Source organism: Arctopsyche grandis, chromosome 12 (assembly GCF_051622035.1).
Source record: "Arctopsyche grandis isolate Sample6627 chromosome 12, ASM5162203v2, whole genome shotgun sequence".
Taxonomy (NCBI): Eukaryota; Metazoa; Arthropoda; class Insecta; order Trichoptera; family Hydropsychidae; genus Arctopsyche; species Arctopsyche grandis.
The window spans coordinates 8,417,406-8,438,693 of NC_135366.1; the positions used below are offsets into that span (position 1 = coordinate 8,417,406).

A 21,288-nucleotide genomic window follows, 5' to 3' on the forward strand; every position below is an offset into this window, starting at 1 on the left:
AATTCAAAACATTGTTGAAATTCAAAACATCAACGATGATCTAATTTTAGCTCAATCTCGCTCTTTAGCTTGATTTTGATATTTAATTTCAATTTTAAAATTTAATTTTTATTTCGATATTTTGTACGCTACTGCTGGTTAAAAAGTTGGCCCAAAATCGTCGTTGGTTTAGACCGTAAGCACCATTAGTGAGAATAAGTAATTCAAGGTATGGACACAGAAACGTAAACATTTCTGCGACTTCAGAAACGTATGTACACATTTAAACGTAAACGTTTCAGTAATATAGGAGAAACTTCTCGAAAACTATTTCGATCGTACAATTTAACAATGACCCGAAGAAACGCCTTTACCAACTGGAAATCACGAGCTCGTGCAGTTCAGTGTGTGTCCGCCTTTAGTAAGATGAATAAGGGACGGATACACATTGGGGTAAAATACTTTTGGGGAGTTATGCCTGGTTTTCTTTTGCTTTTAACACTGTTGGAACGTGTATTATTATTTGGGATTGCCCTAATGACTAAAAGGCGGCGTTGGGACGACGCTATATGCACAAAAAATGTTTCATTATTGTCAATAACTATGTATTGTCAACCATGTTTTTTTGCTCTCTTACTTTGTACGGTAGTGGTGAAGTATATTGTTATTTGATGAGCAACAAGATAACGCCGAAGTCTGCTAATGACTATCTGCAGCCTAATGATGGCCAATTTTAAAAACCGATTTGTGCAATAAGAGTTTATTTTTTTTCATTTTTAGTTTAATGTTGCGAATATAACTTTTGATTGTATTACGAAGAATTTATTACGCGAGATTGTTTTCGAAATGATAAGAATAAAAAAAAACAATTCACTAAAATTGTAACGAAATTTTCTCAAGGTCACCAATAATAACTAACCTATACGTTTTATTATACATTGAAACTTTACAATAAGCGATGTAGTACAATACAGGGAAAACTGCTGGAAATTTCACCGCATACAATCGACAAATGGACACCGATTAGTGTGTAAAGAGGCTAAGTATGATATGGAACACATACACGAGTTGAATTGCAATTGAAGCGCATGACGTCAACGAGAGCGTGATAAATCAACACGAGTCATCTCAAAACATGCGTAAATACATGTGTATTATCAGATACAACATGAATCACATGTAATGTAAGATAATCATCAAAATTGGCGAAGTGAAACATAAAAAATCCTTGTAAAAATCATGCAAATTCGGAAACATCTGAAAGCGTCTGAAAATCGTATACATAATTTGTCGCACTCGGTAAACACGTCACGCACAATTATACTAGCGTATACAACTCGTGACAGTACCACGTCAAAGGCTTCCATCACACGACACACGAGTACATACACTCAAATCAATCACAATTATTACCATGGGGGAAATCGATTATCATTGAATAGTATATAGCCCTTCATCACAGAGCGAGGGGACGGGGGGGGGAGCATTTCAGTGTTTGCACAAACGTCAACCCGGCATCAAAGGGGAGAGGAGGGGGGGTGTAAATTTCGCGCATTTTTCCTTTGTTCTAATTGGGCGAAGGGTGAGGCGAGGTAATGTGGATGAAGGTGGGGAGGAGGGTTACCTGAAACGATGAGCGCCTCGTTGGGTCCCACGGTGTGTATGTTGCCCATGTCGATGATGGGGCGGCTGCGGATGACGGGGGCGAAGGCGGACGACGGGGGCGTCAGACGATGGGGGCGGCGGGGCGGCGGCGCGTCACCAGACCTGACCACTCACTTTGACAGTTGACATGTTTGAGAGGCGCCGGCTTTCGCGAAAAAAACGCCGCACAGGGCTACCACCTGTCACTCGTACGAGTTCTCGCGCTCGCTCGCTCACTTTGGAAACTGAAACGGCGTCGGGTGTCGGCGCGCTTTGCAGCCTTGTGCTCGTTCTGCGCGTGCGCCCGCTATTGCATTTTAAATACGCTCTGTTGCAATTGCCGTGCATTAAATATGCATTCGGACGATGCTCCCTGAACGCGGCTGTTTATTTGAGTGAAAGATATGCTGCGGTTGTTGGCAATTGTATACTTATTAGCCACTAATCGTGTATTTTAATTGATACAAAATTAAAAGTATATTGGCAGGTATTCAACACAAAAGCTATTCATAGTATCACGTGGTTCTTTCTATTTACTTTAAAACACAAATGACTACCTTAAATATATATATAGTCATGATTGATTGAAATTTTAAATTAATTTTCCTATGAAAGAGTATTACCAGAGCTTTTTTTTAAAAAAAAAAAAGGTGACAGAACTCACTTATCAAGTTTTTTAGAAAAGATTATATTATATAGTATAATATGGTTCGGTGATTACTAGTCAAATGTGAACCGGTCACAAGACAACCGGTCGCTCTAGATCGGTCACACGTGATCACCCGTCACACTAAAACTGGTCACGAGAAAACTGGTCACACCCTAAAATCAATCAACTAGTTTTCTCGTGACTGATTTTAGGGTGTGACCAGTTTTCTCGTGACCAGTTTTAGTGTGACGGGTGATCACATGTGACCGATCTAGAGTGACCGGTTGTCCTGTGACTGGTTCACATATGACTAGTAGTCCGTTTACCTATAATATATAGAATATTCGTGTGAAACATAAAAAATGCCGAGAAAAAAGGTGCCGGAACGCTGTTCCACCGCGTTACATGTGAAAAAAATACCATTACTTATGTTAACGATTACACGTGTTTGATTAAATTACAATGACGCCAACTAATAAAATTGAAAACAAAAATAATTACTTAAATTTTTCAGTATAGTAATATAATTGTAATAAAATATTACAATACCATAATATGTTAAAGTTTGTGGCGGCTCGCTTATACGACATGGTCGAGTTTGGTTGCCTTCCTGCGAGTGGGGACCAACCCGGCTGGGTTCGGAGAGCCGCTACTCACTCTGTCTTCAGCTGTCATATAATAAACACGTGCATTAACATGCCAGTCGTCTCATTCGTTCATCCTCCATAAGGTTAAATGTAATATGTCGTGATTAATATAACTTATTATCTCTATGAAAAATGTATGCAATAACTAACCTTTATAAAAATGTGATAAGGAAACAAATAAGAATTTTCGAGAATATAAAATTTTAGCTATGAAAATATAATACAAACATATGTACGTACATATTTGTAACATAAATTTTAGAATTCACAAATTAAAAATATATTTTTTTGTTATTTCTTATCTTATTTTTTGCTTTTGTTTTTTGTTCCATCTATTATTTTTTTTTTGTTTTCTCCCTCTATTATTTTCTTATGTAGGCCATTGTTGCGCATTAGGTTATTCATGTAATGCCACAATGGTCCAAAACTTGTAAATAAATAAATAAACAACTTACCTTGAATTGCCCGAAACGATTTTCATTATCCTGATAGCGATTCACTTTTGCGATGCAATCACGAAAGGCCGGATAACCAAGGTGCCGTCTTGAAAAAAACGGACCCAGAGGGTGCTGTGTATTGTTCATTGCATTGTTAAAGGTTCACCGAACGTTTTTTTTCTGGACTCTAGCTTTGTAAATAGAACTAAACCGCCCCGATTCTTAGAAAAACCACTGTGACTATCCGGTGTTTGGTAATCACTGAACCTTTCCCCTTGCATCCTGCTCGAGCACACGTAAGTAAGACTGTGAAATAGAAACAGAGATTTCCACGGCAAGTGTTTTGCTTATGTAGTTTTAAGCAGTCACATAAGTTTTACTTTGAATGCAAGGGATGCAAGTTCTACTTTGAATGTACATAGAACGCGGGAATGCGTGAGCGAGGAAGTGAAGTGAGGGGTGTGCAGGCATGGACGGAAAGCGCAGTGCGTAGGCCGAGAGCGGCACCGCAGCCGACAAGTGGGGACGCTGCGGGCTGCGGGCTGCGGGCTGCGAGCGCGACTTGGGGTCTGCTCAAGGGCCAGTGCTGAGATCACTCCACCTTCGGTTCGTCTGCGTCTGCGTCTGCGTCTGCGTCTGCGTCTCCAACCTCTGCCTCATCCTCACGGCCAGCCAGCTCTCCCACCTTTGCGGTGAGAGCACCCCCTCCCCCAACCCCCCTCTCGCTCTCTCTCTTAGCCGCCAATACAACCGTTGTGCGAAAATTCCCATGGCGCGTTCCACACTTCAAACCTTCATCGAAGCAACTCACTTCGCTATCAATCTCCACGTTTTCCGAATCTGTGCTCTTCATTTCCCCATTGAAATTCCTAATTGTGTGTTCTCTGTACGTGTTTAAAAACGTGCTTCGACTTTTTCCTCTTGAAAATTCGTTACCTCGTACGACATTGACGTATTGATTCATTGCTAAAGTCATTGCCGTCGATCACGATCCACACTTGTGTAGATTCTGCTATTCTAATCGACCTTCTATTTAGTGTTCGTTTACATCTAATTTCACCACAATTGCCTCGTACATTATACTATATACTATAGATAAGCAAATTCACTTTTTGATCGTGTATAATGTGCATACCATCACTGCAATATAAACTCGTCATAATAATCATACATTACGTAGCTTCAAATGTGTCATTCGACTATTCGTAAGCCTGAAATAAACCTCATTTTATATGATTATTAACCATTTGAATGCTAACCAACGCCGATCGGAGTTTTGCCAACAAGACCATGGACCTGGAAAACGCCGATAGTCGTTGTATTTTGTGTATATACAAAGTAAACAAGAATACTACCTGCTAAGCCTTTTCAGATAGCATTGAAAATAAATGCATTAAACATGGTTCATGTAATCCATGTCATTCATTTGTCAACATTTATAAAGACTGATTTACACCAGAATTTCTGAATTTATAACCATAGCAGAATTTCCCGATTCCCTAACTGCGTATTTAGATTGTGACCTTAGATTAAATTTTATCAACAATGAAGATGATGGAACTAATTTTGAAAAAATACATTCATTAATAGACTTCTTTTATTTATTTTATATTGTTGCAAAATATATTAGAGAGTCTAAATACACCTTTACAAAACTCGAAATCTTCCGCGGTAGTTATCTAGGGTTTGTTTGGATTAGCTACAATATTTAAACCTGCTTTCTATTAGATTTCTAAATAATTCTAATTAGAAATGTTGGCGAAATTTTCAGCGTGGTGGGCTTTCAACAGAAATACGTCAGCACTCAAAGGTTTAAACGGTAAACACCGAGAATAAGATCGTCTAGCATTTACTATGTATGTAATTCACTATCATTTGGATCCACAACGTTGTCTTGGTGAATCACAAACGAATGCATTTCTATTCCATTGTGGATGCAAGCAAAACGGAAGCTGAAACGTCAATTCGGTATAAGTCGCGGATTATTTACCACATATTTGCAAGAATTTGTTTTTAGAGATTCATTTCACACCTCCTCCAATGTGTTTAGAGTATTTCTGATGGTAATTGCAGAGAATTACCATGTTGGATCTTACGTCAAATGCCAGGCGACGCTATTCTTGGTTTTTACCTGTTAAACTGTAATAAAATTTCAGAACGTTTGAATTGTACCGAAGATGTAATTCTGACAAATATTTACTTAATCGTTTTAAAATACATACATATATATTGAATTGAATTGAATGTAATATTCCTTGTATCTTGTTTTCAGATCTCTGATCATCTTCACAATAACCTCTATTACCACTACATGTTGTTTTTTATCATAAAACCATGACAATGTCTCCAAATAGTGATTTGGATCGCCAAATTGAGCAGCTCAAACGATGCGAAATAATCAAAGAAGCCGAAGTGAAAGCTTTGTGCACGAAAGCTAGGGAAATATTAGTAGAAGAAAGCAACGTGCAAAGAGTTGACTCACCCGTTACAGTGTGTATTTTGTATATTATATTATGCACGAATGATGTATATGTTTTGTAAAATGTACTCAATGACTTGTTTGATTTTTTTACACAATAGGTCTGTGGTGATATTCACGGACAATTTTATGATCTCAAAGAATTGTTTAAAGTAGGCGGCGATGTACCGGAAACAAATTACTTATTCATGGGTGACTTTGTGGATCGAGGATTCTATTCTGTCGAAACATTTTTATTACTTTTAGCACTTAAGGTAAAAAATTAAATACTTTTATGATGTTCAGTAATTAACTAATTGAGTATTGGATATGATCGTATATTTTACACCCCATAGGTTCGTTACCCTGATCGTATTACACTTATTCGTGGAAACCATGAATCGCGCCAAATAACACAAGTATACGGTTTCTATGATGAATGTTTAAGAAAGTATGGTTCTATTACTGTGTGGAGGTAAGAATTGTTCATACATCACTTTGAATTACTTATATTATTATACTCTTAAAACGTATTGATTAATAATGTATTTTCTTTTTTAGATATTGTACTGAAATATTCGACTATTTATCATTATCAGCCATAATAGATGGCAAAATATTTTGTGTACACGGAGGTCTCAGTCCTTCAATACAAACATTAGACCAAATACGGACCATTGACAGAAAACAGGAAGTTCCCCACGATGGTCCGATGTGTGATTTATTATGGAGTGATCCTGAAGGTATAATAATATTTAACATTTAACGATATATAAAAGTCATTATGTATTATTTTCATGATATTAATGAAAGGCTATTCGCAATCTTACAGATACCTTAGGTTGGGGTGTTTCGCCACGTGGAGCTGGATTTTTATTCGGTTCAGACGTAGTTTCACAGTTTAACACAGCCAACGATATTGATATGATTTGTCGTGCTCACCAGTTAGTTATGGAGGGGTATAAATGGCATTTTAAAGAAACTGTTTTGACTGTGTGGTCTGCCCCCAATTACTGCTACAGGTTAGATTTACTTCGTACTAACAAAATTGAAGAACGTGTTGTAACATTTGCTCTATATTTTTACTTTATTTTTAGATGCGGAAACGTAGCAGCAATATTAGAATTAAAGGAAAACTTGCAGAGAAATTTCACTATATTTGAGGCAGCACCGCAAGAATCTAGAAACATTCCATCTAAAAAACCCCAAGCAGATTACTTTTTATAATATTGCAATAATTAGTAACTGTCAGGATTTTACCTTTAAGTATTTTTGTAATGAGTGGTTCAACGCATTATTTTCAATTGGTGAAATAAAATACTTTAATTTACAACTAAATATTCTATTGATAAAGTAGTGACATGGTAGTAGAGCAGGAAGGAATACATAACCATGTTTATTTACTTGTCAATTTTAATTTATTATTAGTATCAAAATGCATTAATTCTCAAAGATTATTTTTTACGTATGTTTATCATTTCATTTAATAAATAATTAAATATAATCATTTCATTATTAATTAAGTTACAATCGTTAAAATATACGAGCGAATACTGATTAACGAAATCATATGTTGCTGTGTGTATGGAAAGTAAAATGTTTGAATAAACAATTATTTCCATTCAATATATTTGTAATCAATGACTCAATATTTACAATTTAATTAGATCGTTTGTAACTTTGGGTATAATATCTCCACATTTAGTGGAAATTTTGAAGTTAATTTCACCGTCTGCCCTGGTAGGACCTATATTTATTACAAATATTTCCTTATTTTCCTCTTTAGCTTGAAGTATAATTCTGTATGCGGAAAAAGTTGAAAGACTAGTACCAAGAACAAGTAAAGCGTTTGATGATGTTATTTCTTTTTTCACACTTTCTACTTGTTGTTTTGGAACATTGTCTCCAAAGAAAATTACATCGGGCTTTAATATTCCTCCACATTTATGGCATCCTGGAACTTTGAAGTCCTTAACAAAATCCTTAAATAGAAAAATAAGCATTAGTTTGTAAACACTATTTAAGACAGAACGAAGTTTTAAGATGTAACCTTTGATCGACGTAGACTAAATATATGTACGTACATAACATATGTGAAGATTGAAGTCTATCTGTTTACAGCAGACAAAATTGTTTGAATAACTTATTTATTGAAGACCAATTTATCTATTTTTTTTGTTAAATTCTGCGTTGATCAACAGTTACTGCACTTTACATTATACATACATCGGTAATTTCAACATCTCCATCGGGCCGGATTACTGCGGTAGGAGTCAGTGTGTTAGGATTGGTTTTGGATAAAATATTCTGAAAGTCGTGTCTTGAAAAATAGTCCTTACAACTGAGACACATTACTCTGTGTGCAGTCCCATGAAGTTCTAACACATTTTTTGATCCAGCTTTATAATGTAAATTATCAACATTCTGGGTTATGATAGTAGACGCCTTTCCCAACTATGTATGTACATGAAAAAAATGTGAATATTCAGTATTACTATAATTGCGTTCATTTGAAAATATTTCGTTTATAACTAATTGGATATAAATTGACTGAAATAATAATAGGACAATAGAAAATTAAAAGGTACCATTTCAAGGTTTTTTAGTGAATAATGCACAGAGTTAGGTTGAATTTGAGAAAATCTAGGCCAGCCGGTGAAATTTCTCGCCCAATATCTCTGTCTTGCATATTCTGATTTCAAAAATTCTTGATATTGTATCGGTTTGTGATTACTTCTTGCATATAGACCTACGCCTTCGGACCTATAGTCAGGTATACCTAAAAACTTTTGGAGTATCAAAAAAATAAAGTAGATATATGCAGTAATATTAGCAAGTCGATGCAAAACGATTTTATGTATTAATGATTTTTTTTTACTATGCGAAATAAACGAAATGTCAAACAATCCGTTTGTTTTCTATTAATTGCAATCCACACCTGATTCTGTTGAAATTCCGGCACCTGTGATTATGGCAATTTTTTCATGTCTTAAAAGAAAACTTCGAAATGCGTCTATATCTTGTTTCGCAACTGGATTAAATTTAGGCACATAGGTTATGTTGCACAACCTATTTACAAATACTGTAAATCCGCATTTTACATTATACATTCTACAATTCCATTTAAAAAACATTTTCTTATAAATCATTACATCACAATTACGATAAACAAAGATACTGAAGCTCTTCCATGGACTGTCAAACTTCAAAACCTAGCAAGCTTCCCATAATTGATTATTATGGCCATTGTGTATAATTTTACATCCATTGCCAATCGATTGACAGAAATAATTCAACCTCGGATTTTATGGGCCCTCATGACGCTGGAGCAAACAGAGAAATGTTACAATAAATATTATTATAACATTTCTCTGGGGCGAACTCCATAACAACAACTTTGTTTATAAAGATATACATTGCCTACAAGTTTCGGATGGCGATCTTTCATTGGAACTCAACCAACGTCAAATGCTCCTTTTTACATACCGCCTTCACTTTTTTTGACTGGTTTTTAAAGTTTTTCTAATGGGTCATTAGAGGAGAAAATTAGTGGCGACTCGTGATAATTCAAGGGGGGGGGGGGATTAATTGGGCTGTAGTACCGGTGATCAAATACAGACAAAAATAGCATGCATATGTACTATACTGGGAGGCTGCAACCCATATGGACGCCAAAAATAGCATGCATTTGTACCAAACGAGGAGGGCTGTAGCTCCGCAGCCCATATAGACGACCCACCACCACCGGTCATAGTTTTTGGCCGGTGTCCAGTGCCGGTTTTAGGGGGGGGGGCTGGGTCGGGCGGCGCCCGTAGGCGCCAAATAAGTTAGGGCGCCACTCGATGCGTCAAAGGCACTTTAAATTTTAAAATTAGAGCAAGAAAAGCCATACAAAATTTTAGATTAGAGCGCCAAAGGCAAAATTTTTTTCTAATGGTGCTTAGAAAAAATTGCCCGAGGGCGCCATTAGGTGTAAGGCCAGCACTGTTATTGTCCACAACTGAAGCAATTCACTTTTGTCAATTGATGGCAAGACCTGATTTCAAAAGGGTTTGGGAGATTATGGAAATGTCAATGAGAAGATATCAGAGAAAGACGAGAACGGTTGCTTCTGTGCAATGTGAAATCAGCTTTCGGTAAGTTGCGATTGGTTCGGTGATTATTCCGCAAAAAGCAATCTTGCGCAAGTTACTAAAATCTCGATCACGGAACATCTGGCACCCAAAAACTCCATCAATCGAAAGCAACGCATGTGAAATATTGTACTAACGAGAACTCGAGTGTCAGATGTTCCACCATCAAGATATTATTGATCACTTTTTGCGGAATAATCCGTTTACCGTTGTGATTCATGGGGTCATTAAAATGGGTAAGCGTACTACCATTACACAAAAAAAATAACTAACAATTAAGCTAAACCTTTTTTTTTTGAAGTTGGTAAATTCGTGTGCGTCTTGTAACTTTTCAATCGGGACTTGGGTACGAATATGATTGTTAAGGCGTACATTTTGTGTTCGCGGCTGACCTTAGTAATTTTGAAGGTTGTTGGTGTCAGTCTAAGTTCGAGTTGTCGTTTGAGAGGACGTGTCTGTCAACGATTAGCAATTATGGCCCTCAACAAGCTAAGCATTGATAGTTTGGACCTAACGGGGAAACGAGTGCTTATGCGGTTATACAATATTCATTATATGTTTATAAACGTTTTTGATAATTACTTAATTCAGGTTAATAATCCCTATAACTTTGTTTCAGAGTCGATTTCAATGTCCCTCTAAAAGATGGTGTCATTACCAATAATCAGCGCATCGTGGCTGCACTCGAATCTATCAAATATGCCGTGGATAAGGGGGCCCGCTCAGTTGTACTAATGTCACATCTCGGTAGACCTGATGGGCAAAAAAATCTCAAATATACCCTAAAGCCTGTAGCGGAAGAATTGAAGAAATTGTTGAATAGGTAGTTTTTTTTTTAATATTTTGTCACCATGAGTGCATTCTGTTTGCGAAATGTACAATTTTTATTGAGTTTTATATTTCGTTATCTGCAAGAGTAAATAAACCACAAGCTTTAATATTGAACATATCTTTGATCAAATGATCCAATAATTCTATTAGGATTATTGGTCTATAATTTATAATGTTCGTGTGTATATGCGAGTGAATTAAATGATGACATTTTATAATCCACTTTTATAGTTATATATCAAGATAAAGCAATTTTGTTCTTTTGTTGCTTTTTTTTCAATTATTTTTGTTAGAATAATTAATATTTTATGACTAACCAAATTTACGAAAATACTGTTGCCTAGGTTTTTTATTCATATAAAAATTCTACATTAATTCTAATTGTAATTGTATTATTTTAGAGAAGTCCAGTTTCTATCCGACTGTGTGGGAAGTGAGGTGGAAGCTGCCTGTGCTGAACCAGCACCTGGATCTATAATATTACTTGAAAATGTTAGATTTTATCTCGAAGAGGAAGGCAAAGGTGTTGATGCAGCTGGTGCTAAAGTCAGTACTAGCATGAGTTTGAGTAATTTCTAAATATTAATTAACGAGTTTAATTGTATCGTATCTTATTATTATTAAATATTTCTTCAAGGTAAAAGCCGATGCAGAAAAAGTAAAAGAGTTCAGAGCTAGCTTAAGAAAATTAGGAGATATCTATGTGAATGATGCATTTGGTTAGTAACTGATTTTTTGTTGTGAATTTTGTTTTGTTTGAACAAAATTTTAATGCAATCATAATGTTATAGGTACTGCTCACAGAGCCCACAGTTCCATGATGGGAGATGGATTTGATAAGAGGGCAAGTGGATTTTTGCTGAAAAAAGAACTGCAATATTTTGCTAAAGCTTTACATGAACCTGAGAGGTAAATAAAAGCCTTTAATAAATTTATAATTTTCTGTTTTATTTTGCAATTTATTCATTTTAATCAACACATTTCAGACCTTTCTTAGCAATTCTTGGAGGTGCCAAAGTAGCCGATAAGATCCAACTTATTGAAAATTTGTTAGATAAAGTTAATGAAATGATTATTGGTGGCGGTATGGCATATACGTTTTTAAAAGAAACTCAAGGCATGAAGGTTGTATTATATATTTATTGAATAAAAATAATAATAATTTTTCATAAACTAATGTTACTTGTATATTTTAGATCGGCAGTTCTTTGTTTGATCCAGAAGGAGCTAAAATTGTGCAGCGATTGTTAGACAAGGCGAAGGCAAACAATGTCCAAATACATCTTCCCATTGATTTTGTGACTGCAGATAAGTTTGATGAAAATGCACAGGTATGTACATAATTGCTAAATATATTTCAAATCGAGTGTATATTTCTAAATTTTAATTCATATCAATGTAATAAAATTCACTTGAAAGGTTGGAGCAGCTGATGTAGCATCGGGTATTCCAGATGGATGGCTAGGTCTTGATGTTGGACCCAAATCAAATGTCCTCTTTGCTGATCCCATAGCTAGAGCTAAAGTTATCGTTTGGAATGGGTAAAAAATGACGATTTTAAAATTAATTTATGCTCATTTTTTAAAAGAACAAATAATAAATATGTTCATATATGATTAATTTTATAGACCAGCCGGTGTTTTTGAATTTGAAAAGTTTGCTGGAGGTACTCGGGCTTTAATGGATGGCGTTGTTGCAGCCACTGCTAAAGGAGCAATAACTATTATTGGTTTGTTATTTTACTTTTTGAATGTAGCTAATTTTCATTATTATGAATTCGTCATATATATTTATGTATGTATCATTAACTTTTCAATGTACTTATGTATATACATATACTTATATTCAGTGGTGTAGTCGGGTCAGGTAGGGGTCCCCAGGTCGCCGCCCTGGCACATTGATATGAAAATAGTTTTATGAGTACAATTAAAAAATATTTTGGCTAATATTTCATATAAAATTTTGGGTTTGGTGCAAACGATCGGAAAGCGCCAGACAGATTGAACTACAGATTAACTGGATGGCTGCTTTAAACGCAATTCTCGACTTCACGAATGAAAAATTGCACATCAGATGACGAGTAACCTTTCGATGTGCACAGATGCAATTATTAAAATGGTAATTATTGAAATTGAGTTGGATCTTTCTGGCGAGGTTTTAATAATTTAATAAGGAAAAATTCGGAATTAAAGTATCAGAAGCACAGAACGTATACAGGGTAGGTATGTCCAGACTTCGGGTAGATTTCGCTTAGTGTAAGTGCGAGCAGTGCGCACGCATTAGGTACACGTGTCGTTAATCTGTGGTTCAGTCTGTCTGGCGCTTTTCGATCGTTTGCGCCGCATCGAAAATTTTGTATACAAATAGTGTGAGCAGACTCTCGTTATATCATTTGGTGAACACAAGTAATCTGAGCATGTTCAAAACTTATGTGCTTTTTTATCAAAATCCACACAAAACATTCTTTAAACTATTGACCATACGCACTTGAAGATAGATAAAACAAGGGAAATAAAACACATAAACACGGGTTTGCAAAATCAAATATGTTGAAGAGGATGCAGTATGGAAGTTTTTATAAAATATAAAAAAAAACATTATTTCAATAAGTAAGAATATTTGTTAATTAGCATTTGATTTTTTTTATAAATATTTGAACTACCAATATTAGGATATATATTTTTTAAGTAACGAAAAAAGAAAGGGGGGGGGGGGGGAGTTGTAAAAATTAAATACTGCCCTGGTACTTTTTTATTTACCACTAAACCACTGCTTATATTGTTAACAATTTTTTTTCATTATTTTTTATGATTGCGTTTAAATTGATAGCATAATTTTAACAATAAATTATAATATTTTAATTTAGTATATACATATGTACATATTATGTGACATATGTTAATGAGATATTTGTGTTTCTATAATTATATTTTCGTATATAATTCCTAATGAAAAGTTATATACATATGTAAAATATTAAATAAGCTAATGATCTTTCGTAAAATGAAAAAAACAATTTGGTAATTTTATCGCATTATATAATATATACTTATTTAATATTTAAATTGTTTATTATATAGGTGGAGGAGATACGGCAACATGTTGCGCCAAGTGGAATACTGAATCAAAGGTATCGCACGTATCAACGGGTGGTGGAGCTTCTTTGGAATTATTGGAAGGTATGAATATTTTAGTTATATTAAAATTAAAATTTATTAGGAAAATCCATTACGGAAAACTAAAAGTCTATTCAATATTATAGGTAAAGTTTTGCCTGGTGTTGCCGCCTTAACAGATGCATAAATTATACAATGAAATCTGCAATACAATGTAGGAAGTACTTTTTAAATAAATAATATATTATTCAATAAATAATTGACAACTAAAAGAATGATTATTTTATTGGTGCAAGTAATAATATATAATATGTGGATATATTCATTATTTTCATTCATTAATCTACAATCTAATTCTAATATAATAATTGAATGAGGAATGTGATATATTTTTTATTGTATTTTCACGTTTTTTTTTAGTATTAATGGTATCGTTTCACCGAGGATACGACTGCAATAAGACATTTCTTTTTCAGAAAAAAATGCAAACATCAACTCTATCTGTCGATACAAAAATAAGGTTCCTAGTACTTTGCGTGCATAAAAGTCCAAATTTATGTCTGCTATTTTATATTCACCCTATCGAAACATTGAATATTAAGACAGTGTTAAAATATATGTAATGATATGTACATAGTAAAGTCTACCTTTTTAACTAAACAGTCCATCTTTACATGATATACTTGACGTAATACGGGTCCCAGGATAATGTCAGCGCAGGGGTTTGTCGTTGTCCTATTGAAAATAGGATTGATTTTTCCATCGTGTATTATGGTAGTAAGATACATTCCCTGAAATTTGTTTAGTGTGTGAGAACTTTGATGAAACAGAATAAAACATCAAACATTGACAACATATAAAAACATTTTTACATACCTTTCTCACGTAGTGATCTCTTTTTATAATAATATGTCCACCCAATATGTTTTGCTTATTTTCGTTTACTGTATTATGCAATTCATATTCAGTAAAAGAAATGTTTACCGGTGTTGATAAGTTACAGTTTTCAACTACATTAATATGTATAGCATACGGGCCCTAAAAATTTTACCATCATATATATTTAGACAGAGACTAAATTCAATATAACGCCATATGTTTATATGCTATTTCAAAAATTATTACATAATCTCGCGATTTGCAATTAACTGACGAATAAAACATCGACCACACCATAAAATAAATAATACAACAGCACATTTTTGATGGTGACTGTAATGAAATCTAAATATGAATCCGATGAGAGCAATAAAATAAATTGATCGTTTTATCAGTAATCTGCTGGTTAACTATGCGAAACCACTCGATTTAAATCAAAATTAATTTATTGTGCTTCAGGTTGGTTAAAAAAACTTGGGGATCATCCATTTATGTACATGTGTACAATATAAATTAAAAAAAATCGGATGTGACCAACCCACAACTTTATCTATGTATGTAAGTATTTAAGGAATATGAAAAGTATAAAAAACAAAATTCGGTAATGAAACATACATACACGTTCACACATGCCGGCTATGAGAGCATTTTCGATACAAATTGAGCGCAATTGTAGGGAAACTTATATAGGCCAAATTTTTACTTTTGGTTGTTAGATTCTGTTCGAATTTTTTTATTACTTAAAATCATTATATTGAAGAGTATTCAGAGGTAAGGGGAGTCAAGTCGAGGTATAAGAAAATAATCATGTAGGTTTCAGATATTTAATAGATGCTCTTCTGGTGGTAGCCAGGTTCCCAATGAATCCTGAGTAGTAGTTTTTCTGATAGTTCTTTGGAGCAAGCTCCCACGCCTATCTATCTGTCGTGTTGTATGCGATCGGGCTCACGTTGCCCGTTTTATGATGGGTTCAGGTGGCTAGAGCACTCAGCAAATGCTAGTGCATTAACTGTGGGATGTTGTTAAGTGTTAGTATGGTCTGTTACAGTTTTAATTATAATTTTATGTCAGTAGTTGGATAGGGTTTATGATAAGTATTTACAACTTAATTTTATCTATCCTAGTTTAGCCTATACCCACCATCCGGACGTCGACGGGCCTTTGATTAGAGGCCCTCAGTGAGACTAAAAGGAGTTTGGTCTCACTGAGGATATTTAGAAGGGGATAGGCAATCTTGCCGAGAGACTTGAAGTAGTTTACGGCAAGTTTGTTTACGTGTTTGTCAATGTTTAGGTCATTGGAATCCTGAGACCAACCCGGCCGGCTTTTATACATGTTTTGTAAGCCGCGCGGGTTTGGTCGCTTAGTTGAGCTCGCTCACTGGTCGGTGAGCCGAGCCCTCCGATTGGTCGGTGAGTCGGGCTCTCCGACAAGACGATGAGTGCTGCGCGCTAATTGGACGGCGTGCACTGATTATGCTATCTTTACGCAACAAAATCAAGAAAATAGAAATAATATAAAAGGTCAAAATAAAATAATGAAATATCGTTTTTAAAAAATTACTACTTTCGGTTTACAAACTTTAGCCAAACCTTGTTTTCCCGCATAGATAATCTGTAAACCGTATAATTAAGATTATACTGTATATTTGTACATATGTATATATTACATACATTACAAAATTATGTAGAGGATGTAATTATATTTAATGATTTTTAAAAATTATAAATTCGTGTCATTAGCCAAAAAGGCATATTTAATTAAAGTTGTTTTTTTTTATTCTGCATGAAAATTATGATGAACTATTCTCGACGATAAGTTCCACTATACGTTCGATGAAATATGGATATGGTTTTTTGGGTTTTCTAAACTTATTGTATTCCAAATCTTTTTTGTGAATAAGAATATAATACAGGTATTAGATACACCGAAATGTTATCGAAAACGATATGAATATAAAGAAAATCAAACAAGTTGCAATATAATTTTTGTCTTACCGAAATTCTATAATGAATGGAAATTTATGTTTGTCATGTATTGGAAGGTATTTTTTTTTACTTTATCTATGTACATAGAAACAATAGATGAAGTTTCGTGATCATGCAAAAATTCGAATTCGAGGTTTCGATTGATTCGAACTAGGGGTTCCAAAAAACCGCCCGAAAGAAAAAGCCGGTTTTCGGTTTTTTACAAATAAAAAGCCGGTTGATTGGCTTTCACTGATTTTAGAAAATTAATATTTTTTTTAAGTTTAAAATTATAATATATGAAAAAAAATGTAAATATATTATATATTATATAATGCAAAAAAAATTAAATTATAAATTAAATTGAATTATAAACATTATGAACTTTCATAAGATCATTATTATATATTATTATTACAAATAATACAATTTGTATTATATATAACAGCCGTAAAATGGCAGATCCTAAATACGCACAAATAATTAAATGATTTACATAAGTTACTATCAAGAATATATGATTAAAAAAATAATGTGTAACCTCGCAGAAAAACTATATGTAATTGTGGAATTGTGAATAGATATTAACAGTGAGCGGCGCTAGGATGCGCTAGCTCGAAATAAAGGGGTTTCTTTTGTCAATTTCTATTGTTAGGAACCCGTTTTAGCGCATTTTAGCGCCTATCTCTGGATATTAAGAACTGCTGAGATTCGCCCTGAGGTGCGCTCAATATTTAAGTATTTCCATCTTTCAAAAGTTGTATTTACGCATCTGTTTTAGCTTAAAAATCCAAAAGCTTAACAAATCGTTGCAAATTTCGAAAACAAATTCATTAAACGGCATATCACAAACATTTTAAAACCATAATAAAAGTAGGTATGTGGCCTCAATATTTAAAGGGCTTCCAATTCCTTCGAAGAAAAATAAATTATATGTATTATCCGGAAATTCCCACGCATTTTGTATAAATATTTGAGTTTACGAATACTTTTTTGTTATTGTCAAGTAAAAGGTTTTGCGATGTTTTATATACCTGAAGTTGGGTAGGTCATTGAAAATACATACTTTCAATAATATTGTTACGTACGCCGTGGATTGAGCGAATTGTACTTAGACCAACGGATATCTGTTATCGGATTAACTAAATGCATGCACTTACTTCCAAAGATTATATCTGGACTCTAAGTGCATTTAGGCTAAACAATTACCGATATTAGTTATTTCTCAGAATCGGTACGGGGAGACCCAATATCGGGGAAATACATATCCGAATACGTGACTATACAACAGGTAAACAGATTAGGCGTCCTGAGAGATCTACCCTTTATAAGGCGGTACGTAGGCGATATAATGCATTCTGGACTTAGCAGTGACACTGCGTGTATCTCCTTAATCATCAATAAATGCTGTGAAACGACTGTTGGCCTTTTACTTGGATCCTCCACCCACCCCTACGCAACAATATGTTATTGGTTTATGAACTGTAACATTAATAAATCTCAAAGAAACCGCTAAGTGCTCTAACTTTTTTTTTTGTTCAAAGAAATATACGCCTATTACCTAAGAGAATTTAGATATACACATTTATTTTGATCTTTCATAGAAATTTGAAATTCATAATTGTTAATGTTGAGGAAAAAACATTAATTAAGCGGGTTTATCGAGCCAATAAGTCGGTTTTCGGTTTATTGAAAAATGGTCAAAAAGCCGGCTTTTCGGTTTCGCTTTAAACCGACTTGGAAGCCCTGTACTCGACCTCAAAGACGATCACTCATCACGTTTTCATGATTGTTTGTTGTTTCACGTTTTCATGATTTCAAAAATGTGTCTATTATTGTGTGGGATTTTTTGAACACCGTCAGTTCTATCGAACTGAAACTTGGTATCGGTTACTGAAATGCTTATCGATACGAAACGATAGTTGACCGGAAATGGTACCTCGCCTTATAGGTCTCCTCCTTTTTTTTGGATTCAATTATCTCTCAAACCGCTCAACGGATCAGACTGAAATTTCAAACATGTAATAGAAATTATACATTTTATATATTCATATTTTAAAAATATTTTACCTCAACCGGAAGTAGTACTTTAACTCTTGAGCAGCGATTCCCAAGGCAGGGTAGACGCAATGGATTTGTTTTGTTAATAAATTTTGTAGAAAAAAAGTTATTTGCGGAGTCACAATTATAATATGCTTAAAGTTTAATATATTTATCTACTATTTCATCGTACTTCTATTACTGATAAATGGTTTTACTATGCAATATCATTATCATTATTCTAAAATATTATATAATTCTAGGTTGATTGAATGAAGATCAGAAATTTTATTGGTGTTTCACTTTTTTTTTGGATATTAATGGTACCGTTTCACCAAGGAAACGATTGCAATAAGTCAATCCCTTGTCTGAAAAAAATGCTAATATTAATTCCATCTGACGATAGAAAAAAGAGCCCCCAAGTACTTTGCGTGCAAAGAAGTCCAAATTTAAGTCTGCTATTTTGTATTCACCCTAAAAAAACACAAAAATGTTTTAATGAAGTTAAAATATTATACAGTGTGTATGTAATACAATTTACCTTTTTGATGAAGCAATCAACGCTAATGCGATATACTTGCTTTAGTACAGGTCCTAGAACAATGTCAGTACAAGGGTTTGATGTTGTCTTATTGAAAATACGATTGATTTTACCATCGTGAATCATATTAGTAACATACATTCCCTGAAATTTGTTTAGTATACGAGAACTTTGATTAAACAGAATATTGTCATGTATGGTTCATAAATACACATACAACTACACCAGCAGTCACATAAAACGGAACGCTTGTGAATTTTACGACTTCGAGGCCATTAAAGGATTATCCCTTTATGTGTAGGGTTTTTAACGACCAAATATTCTAAATATGATTGTTTTCTAAGATTTGAGTTGAGTTTAGTGTGGGTTTTCGAGGAGAAAGCATCAAATTCGAATTTTAACACGTCAACATGAAAAAACGAGCTCAGTTATCATTGCAGAAGAGTGTAAAAATCGCGACATTGGCGAGTTCAGGATTTTCCTTTCGGTCAATTTCCAAGAAAATGGGATGTTCTATATCAACTGTTTCGAGAATACTGGAAAAAAAAAAAAGAATCTGGAAGTTTTGATCGTAAGAAGGGGACCGGACTGAAAAGATGCACATCGGAGAGGCAAGACCGTGTAATAACCAGATTATCTTTACAGCAGTGATTCAAAACTGCTGTAGAAATAAGAACAGATGTATCTTCACAATTTTCCATGGAAATCAGCGACTCAACAGTAAGAAGGCGACTCAGAGAAGCTGGACTGCACGGTCGGAAAGCTGCAAAAAAACCACTACTAACCAAGAGAATGAAAAACAATCGATTGGAATGGGCGAAAGCACATGAAAATTGGAGTCCATCAGATTGGCAACGAGTGATACTTTCCGACGAATCAAAGTTTAACCTCTATAGTCCTGATGGTTTTCCGTATGTCCGAAGGAAAGTTGGCGAAAGGTATAATGAAAATTGTACCCTTAAAACTTTTACGCATCCTCCAAGTCAAATGGTCTGGGGATGCTTTTCGTACCATAACATTGTACAATTGGAGTTTCTACAAGGTGCCATCGATGGAAAAAAATATTAAAAAATTTTAGAAGAAAGCTTTGTCCCATCGATGGAAAACCACCTTTCATATTCCGATGATATAATTTTTCAAGATGACTCTGCCCCTTGTCATCGAGCTAAATTGGTGAGTATTCATTTTATTTGATAGCATTGAATATAAATTATAAAATTTCAATCAAAAAACTGAATTTTTTTTTTACTTTTTTTTAGGTTCGGGACTATTTACAAGAAATGGGTGTAAAGACACTACCATGGCCTGGCAATAATCCCGATTTAAATCCAATCGAAAATTTATGGATGGGTATCAAGTACAGGATAAGGAAGAACAATGTTACTACTCTTAAATCGTTGAAAGAAATAATAGAAAATATATGGTACGAAGACTTCCCAATCGAAAATTTAAAAACTTTAGTAGATTCCATGCCAAACCGAATAAAAGAAGTTATAAAATCGAAAGGAGCCGCTACAAAATATTAATTTCTTTTTTATAAGTTGTAAATAATAATATGTGACTGTAATAAAATTAAAAATGTATATGTATAGTGTTATTTTCATTTCAAATTTCATTTAACCGTGAAGTCAACGCACGGTCGTAAAATCTGCCCTCCATTAAATTTCTCCCCAACTCATTTTTGTCACCTTTTTTTTCACGTTTGGTATTACACGAATGCACTATGGTACAACCTATCATTTAAATGACTTTCGGTTTTGGTTTTATATAAGATTACCGAAATTTCACGCAAAAACATGTTTCGCTTAAGCGTTCCGTTTTATGTGACTGCTGCTGTATATTTCCAAACCTTTTTTGAGTATTGACCTCTTTTTACAATAACTTTACCACCGAATATGTTTTGGTTGTTTTCATTAATCGTATTGTGCAATTCATATTCAAAAAGGTTGTTTTCGGGTAATGATAAG

At 34.3% G+C, this 21,288-nt stretch overlaps 4 protein-coding genes across 7 annotated transcripts in view; 2 read left to right on the forward strand and 2 right to left on the reverse strand.

Moving 5' to 3' along the window:
* Flo2 (flotillin-2) overlaps positions 1-1,870 on the reverse strand; it is a 172,065-nt gene extending 170,195 nt beyond the window's left edge. The window contains exon 1 of the mRNA XM_077443037.1: positions 1,604-1,870. Coding sequence (XP_077299163.1) covers positions 1,604-1,652 — 49 coding nt within the window. The 5' untranslated portion in view covers positions 1,653-1,870. The remainder of the gene's footprint in view (positions 1-1,603) is intronic.
* A 1,857-nt stretch (positions 1,871-3,727) lies between these two features.
* On the forward strand, positions 3,728-7,438 carry Pp4-19C (protein phosphatase 19C). 2 transcript variants are annotated; one of them, XM_077443108.1, is made up of 7 exons: positions 3,728-4,048; positions 5,629-5,846; positions 5,937-6,089; positions 6,171-6,289; positions 6,376-6,557; positions 6,647-6,836; positions 6,912-7,438. In XM_077443108.1, exons 2-7 carry the CDS (start codon positions 5,691-5,693, stop codon positions 7,039-7,041), a joined length of 930 nt encoding a protein of 309 aa, XP_077299234.1. In that variant the 5' UTR covers positions 3,728-4,048; positions 5,629-5,690; the 3' UTR covers positions 7,042-7,438. The 2 variants fall into 2 exon arrangements, with proteins under 2 accessions (XP_077299234.1, XP_077299235.1); XM_077443109.1 differs by having other exon boundaries at positions 3,826-3,962.
* On the reverse strand, positions 7,116-9,069 carry LOC143920285 (NAD-dependent protein deacylase Sirt4-like). Of its 2 annotated transcripts, XM_077443106.1 has the most exons (5): positions 8,967-9,069; positions 8,753-8,883; positions 8,403-8,593; positions 8,041-8,268; positions 7,116-7,796 (listed from the first exon to the last, which is right to left on the reverse strand). In XM_077443106.1, coding segments are annotated over exons 1-5 (882 nt in total). In that variant the 5' UTR covers positions 8,969-9,069; the 3' UTR covers positions 7,116-7,466. The 2 variants fall into 2 exon arrangements, with proteins under 2 accessions (XP_077299232.1, XP_077299231.1); XM_077443105.1 differs by having other exon boundaries at positions 8,753-9,020.
* A 1,223-nt stretch (positions 9,070-10,292) lies between these two features.
* On the forward strand, positions 10,293-14,550 carry Pgk (phosphoglycerate kinase). Of its 2 annotated transcripts, XM_077442140.1 has the most exons (12): positions 10,343-10,483; positions 10,567-10,770; positions 11,180-11,324; positions 11,416-11,497; positions 11,570-11,687; positions 11,765-11,903; positions 11,975-12,109; positions 12,198-12,319; positions 12,407-12,507; positions 13,859-13,957; positions 14,041-14,108; positions 14,371-14,550. In XM_077442140.1, the coding sequence occupies exons 1-11, from the start codon at positions 10,422-10,424 to the stop codon at positions 14,079-14,081; spliced, it is 1,248 nt and encodes a 415-aa protein (XP_077298266.1). In that variant the 5' UTR covers positions 10,343-10,421; the 3' UTR covers positions 14,082-14,108; positions 14,371-14,550. The 2 variants fall into 2 exon arrangements, with proteins under 2 accessions (XP_077298265.1, XP_077298266.1); XM_077442139.1 differs by lacking the exon at positions 14,371-14,550 and having other exon boundaries at positions 10,293-10,483; positions 14,041-14,272.
* Positions 14,551-21,288: the final 6,738 nt, after the last annotated feature.

Excerpts from the sequence above, each read along its gene's own strand:
- Pp4-19C (XM_077443108.1), top strand. The coding sequence starts at position 5,691 with ATGACAATGTCTCCAAATAGTGATTTGGATCGCCAAATTGAGCAGCTC. Across the intron at positions 6,290-6,375 it reads GGTTCTATTACTGTGTGGAG|ATATTGTACTGAAATATTCG; the intron begins GTAAGAATTGTT and ends TTTCTTTTTTAG. Across the intron at positions 6,558-6,646 it reads ATTATGGAGTGATCCTGAAG|ATACCTTAGGTTGGGGTGTT; the intron begins GTATAATAATAT and ends GCAATCTTACAG.
- Pgk (XM_077442139.1), top strand. The coding sequence starts at position 10,302 with ATGATTGTTAAGGCGTACATTTTGTGTTCGCGGCTGACCTTAGTAATT. Across the intron at positions 10,484-10,566 it reads GGGAAACGAGTGCTTATGCG|AGTCGATTTCAATGTCCCTC; the intron begins GTTATACAATAT and ends ACTTTGTTTCAG. Across the intron at positions 11,688-11,764 it reads GCTTTACATGAACCTGAGAG|ACCTTTCTTAGCAATTCTTG; the intron begins GTAAATAAAAGC and ends AACACATTTCAG.
- LOC143920285 (XM_077443105.1), bottom strand. The coding sequence starts at position 8,963 with ATGATTTATAAGAAAATGTTTTTTAAATGGAATTGTAGAATGTATAAT. Across the intron at positions 8,594-8,752 it reads CGGAATTTCAACAGAATCAG|GTATACCTGACTATAGGTCC; the intron begins GTGTGGATTGCA and ends AAAAGTTTTTAG. Across the intron at positions 7,797-8,040 it reads GAGATGTTGAAATTACCGAT|GATTTTGTTAAGGACTTCAA; the intron begins GTATGTATAATG and ends TTTCTATTTAAG.